General features: G+C 34.2%; 1 protein-coding gene across 1 annotated transcript in view; it reads right to left on the reverse strand.

Annotated features, from left to right (window-relative positions):
* Positions 1-5,629: 5,629 nt before the first annotated feature.
* LOC113225389 (TBC1 domain family member 10B) overlaps positions 5,630-10,092 on the reverse strand; it is a 36,235-nt gene continuing 31,772 nt past the window's right edge. The window contains exons 5-7 of the mRNA XM_026457687.1: positions 8,714-8,908; positions 7,801-8,033; positions 5,630-6,411 (exon numbers count right to left, since the gene is read on the reverse strand). Of these exons, the coding sequence (XP_026313472.1) occupies positions 6,402-6,411; positions 7,801-8,033; positions 8,714-8,908 (438 nt within the window). The 3' untranslated portion in view covers positions 5,630-6,401. The remainder of the gene's footprint in view (positions 6,412-7,800; positions 8,034-8,713; positions 8,909-10,092) is intronic.

The raw sequence follows: 10,092 nt of genomic DNA on the forward strand, positions 1-10,092 counted from the left end.
TAATTTGTTTTGTAGCTCGTACCCAATTTTTTAAATCATGCTATGTTATGACCATATGCAAGGGTAACTGTGTATTTTGACTGTACAGATTTTTATGATGAGATTGTATATTCAGACGCACATTATGCTATACATTTGTTACTTTTTAAACCACTAAACGCGTGTATATTTAGTTATGGCCTACCGTATCTAAATGAAAAGGTAAACTTGTTTGATACTTTTGTAATTTTGATTTAAACTGAATCAGAAAAATAGGAGAAAACTGCATTTAGACATTGGACATTTCATTAAAAAAAAATACTTGCATCTGTATATTGTGAGAAGTAATTACCTAGAATTTCACGAATATTGCAGTTTTCCAAATCCTCTATTCTGCCTTTTTTGGAGACAAAGTAAAATGATATTTGAAGGGTTACCAGTTTTCATCAAATTTTAAATAGTTACGCAGTTGTTGTCAATAAATTTGTGGACAGATTATGAAATAAGATAAAATGTTGCCAAAAATGATTGCATTGTGAATATTACGACGATCTAATGATTGCTAATTGCGTTATTGCCTTCTTTATTATTTTTTATTTTTCATAAACATAGTTCTGAATACAGTGTACGTATGTATGAACTTACAAAAATTTACAATTCAAATGAACTTGTTCTGAGCTCAGTAATTAATAAATCATAATATAATCATCCTCGACCATTATTCACCCAAATAATGGTTGAGGGTGATTCAAATGAAACAAGCTCGACTATTTATTCATAAGTGTGACCAATATTCAATCGATAGTCGATAGAATATTTATCGACTGCAATCACTAGCTGCTCGCAAGCGGGCAACACTCATGTCATTTTACTCCATCTTCAAAAAAGAAACTATACACAAAAATTTATTTATGATGATCCCATTCGTTGCACTCGAGGCGATATTCGAAGAAAATTGTATAGCCTGATGTTCTGTTAACTGTACAGTTTGTCAGAAGTAAAAATATGTCAGCATGCTCGTAAACAAACCTCCAGAAATATCTATGTACAGTAGCTTTGATCTCGACCCGTACACGCCTGTCATTAGCGGAAACGAGTATGTACATATAGTTTTGGCGCCCGCATAACTCAGGTACAAGTACATTTACACTCATCCGGATTGAAGCTACTGTACGTATTTCTGGAGCCATTTCAACGTATACAAATTTTTGGATCCATGATAATGCTTTTGACCGGTTTTGTTTCTTTGCATATGGACATTAAAATAAAGACAATGGTGCTCAACGTATGTTCTTATGTCTCCTAGGACTTATTTTAATGACTTGCCTAACCTAGCGTTTAACGGTCCTACGGCGTATTAGGTTGTACCTAAGAACGGTAATTATTACATTTTGTATTTAATTACAATTATTTATACACTCACCTTACTTCTTGTTTCATTTTGAAGTAGTTCCCAGTTCTCGTAAGCCCGTAATAACACATCTTAGGCCGTATACAGAGCGGCGGCGGGCGCGGGTTTTGTATAAGGCTCTACTCACACTGGCGCAGTCGATGCATCACGACGCGTCATGTTTTCCGGATATAGCGTATTCATCTCTATTTTCCCATTATTAGGGTAAAAATTTGTGTTATGCAAATATGGAATCGCGCGACTACACGCACCTTCGCGCGTCGACCCTTGGTTAAAGTCGAAGGTCGTCGCGCGTCGCCTTGCGTTGTAGTTGAAAAACGACGCGACGCGACACTTCGACACTGCGCCAGTGTGAGTTGAGCCTAAATCAAAGGTACGCTCCTTGCATTCCAGCGGTTTATAGAGGCGGAATTGTGAAAGACAGAACAAGCCACTAATAAATAAGTTACGTTTATAAATAAACTATTCTCAAGCGTATTTTGCATTGTTAATTGAACTTAAGATTTTTTCATTTTTATGTAATGTTAATATAGAATATAATTCGCACCCCTCATGGAAGAATAGCATAAGTGGAGTTACATCAAACATGTTTATTGCTCCATTAGATACAGAAAAATATAACCCACATCCTCTCCAATTCTTGTAACTCTATCTACAATATTAGTTGAAATAAATAGACACTTTTCTTATAGTATAAGATAATGGTAATCTAATCCAATGGATAAGTGAAAGTAAAAAAATATTCCTTTTATGGCTGACACTTGAGAAATGACGTAGTGAATTTACTGGGAAAAGAGCTTTAAACAGCTGAAGTTCAATTCATTTTATGACAGATCCCTACACTAACTGGGAATAGCTGATGATCTTTGAATAGCTACGGACCCTCCTTATTAAATAAGACTTATGATTTAAAATCAGTCTACGAATCGAACACGCAGATACAGAGATAAAGGCTTCAAAGTTAAACTCTTTACGTCGACAGGGTTATAAATGATATGATAAAACTAACCAAACAAAATATATGTCATGTATGTACATTATTCACACCTACTTGTTAAACATATTTTGTTTGGTTAGAGACTAAAAACCCCTTCTTGCCCGTGGACCACCTCTCTGGTCCATTTGGGTGGATCATGGGAAATTATTTCTTCCCGTAGGTCACCTATGTCTACCTGGGTGGAACCACGGGCATAAAACATGATAATTTAGTTTCTTCTGAACACTGATATAAAACGTTTTTGAGTGTAATAAAAATACAAGAAACATTATAGATAATTTTTTATTTACAACACTAATATTGCAGAAATTATTGGATATTTTGACCGCTGTACAAAAATACAATATTGATATTGGAGCAGTGCAACATTTTTATGCTTTCAATGAAATTATTTGAAATCATGTAAACTTTCCCACCGCATTGAGCCAAATTGATGAGCTCAGCCAGCTAATGATCGCGGCCACCGTCTGTGTTGCCGTTTCCACCACAAACATTTGACAGATAATGATAGTAGTAAAACGTTTCGTCCTTTGGGACAGGCTAAGGCGTCTGTCTAATTGGCCATTGTAATTTTTCTTCAATAGTTTAATAGTCGGACATTTTTTCGCGGCAAATTGTTATATGGCCATTTTTAAACTACAGATAATAGCGGTAACACTGAGCCTGAATGACAGAATATCAAAGCTACCAGGGCTGTCTTCTCTGCCTGCTGTAAAAGACATCTGCCCAATTTACAAAATTAAGCTTTATGTATATAGTATTAGGTCTTTTTTTTGCTGGGCCAATGTTAGTAAAAATCGGCAGGCATAGCGCCAAACAAATTTAAAAAAGAATTACCTTAGCGAGCGACACAACACTACGCATGAACATAAAAAAAATCGTTAATACAATCAATCGCAAATAATGTAAATATGGAACGGCTACGGAAAAAATGGTATTTACAACAATTTCAAATAATTCTAGATAATAATATTAAGTCTTACGATCGGAATGTGACGGAATATGGAAATATGAAAATTCAATTATGCGTTTTACATTGTCCAGGTTGAAAAGACCTCTGACCTTCCGTATACGCGACACTGTGACAGAGATCTATTCAAACTAGTTTTTCAGACATTGCAATTACTCTTAACACTTTTGAGAAACTAGCGACATTAACAAGATACAAAATCGATTTAAATTTCGCCGACAACAATATAACAGACACACAACACTCAAAATCAGGATAGGGTTATGTCTATTCATATTTTTACTAAATTTTAAAGTGTAAAATCTATTTAAATCATTCAGACATCTCAAGAATTTTGGGCACACATTTCTTGTCGTTTTGGGGAACGTCCAAAATTTTACTTTAACCCTATCCTTAAACATTAAGTTAGTTAATGGTAATTGGTCGATATTTTACCAATATTTGTAAATTTATTAAGCCTTCGATAGGTGCGACTTGACCCTAAGGGTGCAGTTACACGAGCTACATTTAAACTGCATCTCGTAAAGACAAAGTAGCAGTTGGGAACCACTTTGTGTAACCGCGACTTTTCTAATTCGTAAAAGTATACCTTATCAAAGAAATGTGCACGAAAAATTCGTAAAATACTTTTCTAAATATTAAAACATACATTTATAAATAAAATTTTAAATAATAAAATTAAGAAGGAAAAACATTATGCACCAGTAACGGACTTATAAACTAAGCCATAGCCTACATTCGAACTTCAAATCAAGTAGTGAAAAGGGTATTTAAACAGAACTATGCATAAACATAGTCGTAAGTAAGTAATTTACAAAACAATCAGTTTAAATATGTGTTATATGTTATATATATATTACTATAATATTTTTCTCTGTAATTTGTTTGTTTTTATTTAAAAAATTGAGACTGTCATAAAATAGTTTTTTCTATTATAGACTATGAATTAATAAAATACACCAATCTGTCACAATCTAGTATTGTACTTTATGGGTGGAAGGGGAAGACTGTAAGAGCCATGTAACATAATCGATATTATTACGGAACATGTTGAAGTGAACAATATTGTTGCAACTTCGCCGCTGTCATTGCAACGTCATCGTATAGTTGCGACGTTGCCTCAAATGTAAAGCCCATCACAAACGACGCGATTTTTCGTTACCAACTCAAAATTCGAAATTCAAATATATCTTTATTTCATAGGTAAGTAAATTACACTGCAAATCGTGAAAATAAGGTGATTTTCATTCGTTATGCAGACTCCCCGAAAATAACAAGTAAGATGCTCTAGGGATTGTTCTTTGCAACAGGTTTTCGTTCTGTCTAAACACATTATCTTTTAGACAGGCATTGTGAGTGTGGGTGAGCATTTTTACTTGGATATGAAAATTAATGCAAACTGACTGCCTACAAAATTTCACTCAAATAAGAAGAACACCGTTGTCGTATCAAAAATTAATTTTATATATAAACTCTAAGAAAATACACAATCTATCAAAATACTTATACGACAAATCGTATTTGTTAATACGAATGTTAAAATTTAGAAATAAACATGTGCTTAATTGAAAGAAATCAAAGGAAAATATATAAAATCAAATTAAATTTAATCTGCAAGAAATGGATTGTGATTTGACATGTATTGATTAGGTGATGGGCAAAAGTCGTCAAACAATGTTGCGCAGTCTATGACGGGCCTTACTGCGAGATATCAATTATAAATCATCTAACAATTAAATAGGAATGAAAATGGAATTAATGTTTTTTACATAAAAATACTGATTTTATAGTTGTATGACAACTAACTGCCTTGTACGTTTTTCGTGAAACCAATACCACAGTAAACTAATTGTACTGTTTTGTCACAGTCAAAAAAATTTTATAACATTTTTGCAGTTACAATAATTTGAATATGTTTATTTGTATTTACAATACTAAACAAGATATGTAATTATAATAATTACAGATACTTATCACATTGTTATAATATTATGAATTTTGTGTTTTTTTTACAATTTTTCAATACAGTTCACTTATTGCTATTTATTTATAAAAAATGTTTTATTAAAAAAAATAATAAATTAAGGGATAATAATTATGATTAACGAATATAAAGCTGGGCACTCACAGTTCCAGTAATAGGTTTGTAATAGTATCGAGACAATATATCACCTAACAATTAGGACAGTGAATGGCCCACACTTTATTAGTATAGATAATAATAATACACACACCTAATACTTTCTCTTTTGGAGCAGTGCAATACTGTTTATTTTCTTCACAAAAACTCTAGCACTCTAGTTTAATTGCACCAAACACAAATAGCTCGCAGTCTATTCACTAACAAACTTATTCAACAGGTTGACTCAACATGTTTGATAGTCAACTAGCAATATATTTAATAAACATACGATTACGATATACATATAGTAATCGTGCTGGAAATTCGAGAATAAAGCTAATAACTACTCATGCATGCAAAGATATTTTAAACAGACTTGTTTTTATATGGAAGTTTGGTGTGATATTCCTAATTTGGTACCAAAATGAGACAAAAATACTGGTACTTAATTATTCTGTATATAAGCTACACCAGGTAGATGACATTTTTTTGTTAGATTATCCACATCCAATAACGTAGGACGCTGAATGGCAAACTTTATCTCGCAATTTAAATCCACTTAGGCACAATACAGGAGTCAAAGGTTTGCCATTCACTACATGCCTTTAAAAATTACATTAAACTATTTGTAAATATTTTTTTCACCAGGAGTTGAAATAAATGGTTGTCTAGTGTTGCATTTAATCCAGAAAGGCAGACTCGATATATAGACGCCCAATCGCAACATAACCTAACAATTTCAAAAGATATATAAGATACACTTACCAACAAAATTAGAACACACTTGCACTTTGTATACCGATGGTACACTATCACTTCACGTAATGTTTGATCAGTCGCAGTTCTTTAGAGTCGCTTATAGCGTGTTGAAGATGTCCCTAGCGTTATTCTTCGAATAACGCTTGTAGGAGCAGTCGCTGAATCAGCTGCCACTGAAAAGGAATCTTAAGTGTAATGCTTCGGTCTTGAACGGTAAGAAGGTGCTGGTGTAATTACAGGCACATAGAACTTTTTAACTTATATCCGTATATACTCGTATAATACAATTCTTATTAGTTTGTCTGAGAAAGGTGTTGTTCCTTTAGTTGTACTAAAATAAATGGAAAATTTAACCAGGCTATTAGTTGGTTTTTTGTAAAGAGCTCTCAAAATCTAGAAAGTCTGAACTAAAAACAAATTATTTTTGACCTGCAATTTCCAGAAGATCGTTAGGGATTTTTAATACTATGTAAAGTAAAACGGAATGCAATCCCACGAAATGGAACGCATTCCCATGAAACGGTACGGATTTGTATGTAACTTTTTGGCTAATGTGCCAATGCCATAAAAAAAATTGACAGATCATCAGATGTTAATGTCATTCTTGTTACGATTTAGGGTGTCAAACCTTTGCCTTTTCCTTTACGGAAACAATGGGGAAAAAACAACAAAACATATTAATTAGCCAATTAGAATTAAGATTTTGAATATTATAGCGTTTAAGTGTTGCTGCTTTTTGGACATTTTTAGTATCGCAGTGTCACTGGTAATTAATTAATTTAACATATTTACCACACTTGTTTTAAATCAATAAATAAAAAAATGCAGGTCACAATATTTTTTTTTATTATTTTGATAAACTCTTTATTTCAAGCTTATATGTATCTAGCTAAAAATTTTGAATCTGGTTAAATATTTTCTGGGAATAAAGTACCAAGCTCCATACTAATTCCGTACCAGTCTTTTGTTCTCCAACTTAATAGTAGGTGTTAAACGGAAAATTCTTGCATTGCAGCTTTTACTGCGTCACTTCAACATCGACCTATCATGTCCAAATATCAAGAAAAAAAGTAGTTAAAATTTTGCCAAAAACGATTGAGTTGTGAATGATACGACGTTCTAATGATTACTAGTTGCGTTATTATATTATTTATTCCTATTTTGACAGTTGGTCTATTAGAATCGAAATCAATTTTTAGTAATACACATTGTAATAACGTAGTCGTCGTCGTAGTTTCAATTATGTATAATTTGAATCCTATTTATATTTTTGATAGACATACTTCTAAATTTATGCATGAATTTTCAAAAACTAACAATTCGAATGGATACGTCCCCAGCAGTTGGACGAATAATAGACCAATGATGATTCAAAGTTCGGCTATTTCAGAAGCGTAACCAACAGTCAGTCGATAGTCGATAGAATATTTATCGACTGCAATCACTAGCTGCTTGCAAGCGTGCAAGCGGGCAACATTTTTGCACAATGAACTGTCATTTTATTCCATCTTCAAAAAAGACAGACTGTTACAACATTTGAAAAAAGACGAAGACCACCTCACCTTCTATTAGCCATAGCCCGTCTTCGCGCAGTCTGCCTCTGGTGCTCAAATTCAAAGTCCTCCTCAGTAAGGTTAAGGCGCTGCATGTGGTACATCAGATAATCCTCCGTCAATATGCTCTCTGGCGGGTGTCGTAGTACTTCTAGTGTCTCGCATAGGCCGGACGCGCGTTTACGGACTTTGGCAGAGCCTAGGGCACCTGCTAAGATCACTAACGCTGCTTTGAATAGAACCTGGCAATAAAGATGTTTTTTGAGTACTCTATTACTTTAATCAACCGACTTGAAAAGGGAGGAGGATCTCAATTAGATTGGTTATTTTATGCTACGGAATTACTTATTTGTGAGCCGATTTTGATGATTTTTTTTTGTTGGAAAGAGGGTACCTCGTATTGGTCCCGTTTAAATTTGAAGAAAATATTCAATTTAAGGACTGCAAACTTGGGCATGAATCCTGTTTCGCACACTTTTCGGCAACCGATTTCAATAAAACTTAGCAAATAAATGTAATTCCACTAACTTTTGAGATCAGTTTTTTTACAAAATAGTTATTATTATACTTCACGTTTCACGGCTATGGACTCCATTGCGAGTGGAAATACCTGCCAGCGAACTTATTCCCTGAACACTATAACTTAGGTCTTTTCAAGGCGCGAGTAAATAGGCATTATTTAGGCGTGCTCCTTCGTCCATTGTAGAGAGATGGAGGTCATATGCGCATTAACTTTTTCATATAAAAAAATCTATAACGATTACTTAACGAATCAATAATATTTCGATATTCAACTAAGCATGAGAAAATATCTCAATGACAATACCCTATTGGCTGTTTAAACACGTCTCATTCTTCCGTTGCCGTGGACAAAATCCTAAATGTTGTCACACATTTTTGTAAAAGCTATGGCGATATGTACCTTAACCCCTTCACAAAGGAAGCAGTCCCAAACTCTCAACAGGCTATCCCAGGGAAGAGTACGGGTCAACGCACACAGGAACCACTCGGTAGCATAGAGCACAGGCTCCACTTTGTGTTTCATCAGATGTCTGTAGACTGCGGGCGCTGTTCTTCGCAGCAACGCGTGGAGAATGTCACCGTCACGTTGGAGAACCTGGAAATGATATTACATTAACGCTCAATTGCAAATTTACATTAACCATGGCTACAATCAGGGACAAGTAGTAAAGGATGGAATGGCCTACGCCCAAAAAGGGTTTTGCAATTATTATTTTTTTAATATCAAGTGATGGAGCGAACAAGGCGTGCGCCTAACGATAAGCTACACGCGTGTTCACAACAGTTACAGCGCCACACAGAGCTTTAAATCGCAAAAATCTGAGGGGCACTGCCACTGCGCCCGTCATCGTCACCCTGAGACATAAGTTGACAAGTCCCATGTGCCTGTAATTTCACCAGCACCCTTACCCTTCAAAACCGTCACACAGTAATGCTGACATTAGTGCTTAGCGGCAGAAATAGATAAGGTAACTCTTTCACAAGGAGCTCTACTGCTACTAATTTAAAAAAAAAAAATAGCATAATTTTATGTGATCTGAAGTAATAGAGGTCGAAAGGTCACCAAAGTAGGCCCCGCGCATATCAAAATGTACATCATATGTGAACTGATTCAGACCCAAACAATAATATTCCTATGATCACGTAAACGCCCAGTGTACGTTATAATGAAAACATTGCATTCAAGTTTAATGCTATATGTATTCTATATGGCTATACGGTGACTAGACAAATACGCTTTTCATACCTCGATCATCTAAATTTTTATACAAAACTATGGCATACTTCCTTGCCCTTAATGCATGTTATTATATTTTTCTGCTCCTGTACTTCAATCTTTCAATTATAATTTCTTAAGCTATATCAGTTTAGTTTTGAATCAAAATTCTTTTGTCTATGGTACTCGCTATTGAACTGAAAAATTTCATAGGTCGGTACACAGATAATGCGTATTAGATAGTTCTGTACACAGAACTATAATGAGGTTCAAAAAAAAGAACGTCGTATTTTTGCTAATTAAAATATCAAATATGACAACTACGACCTCCTGATTGGTTAAATTGGCCTAATAGTCTTGCAACCGGCCATACAGCTTTATTAAAAAAAATTTCGGTTAAAACACAGACCTTAGGATTACGCTATAGATCTGTGGGTTAAAATATAAGCGGTACTTGGCCACTTGGTTTTTTGTTTTGTAGCATTTGTTTGATTTTGTTGTCATGGATTATTGACAAAATAATAGGGGTTAAAGTATGAAATTGCCGATTTGTACTGAAAATC

This window comes from Hyposmocoma kahamanoa, unplaced genomic scaffold, assembly GCF_003589595.1.
Source record: "Hyposmocoma kahamanoa isolate Upper Pololo Valley unplaced genomic scaffold, ASM358959v1 160, whole genome shotgun sequence".
NCBI lineage: Eukaryota > Metazoa > Arthropoda > Insecta > Lepidoptera > Cosmopterigidae > Hyposmocoma > Hyposmocoma kahamanoa.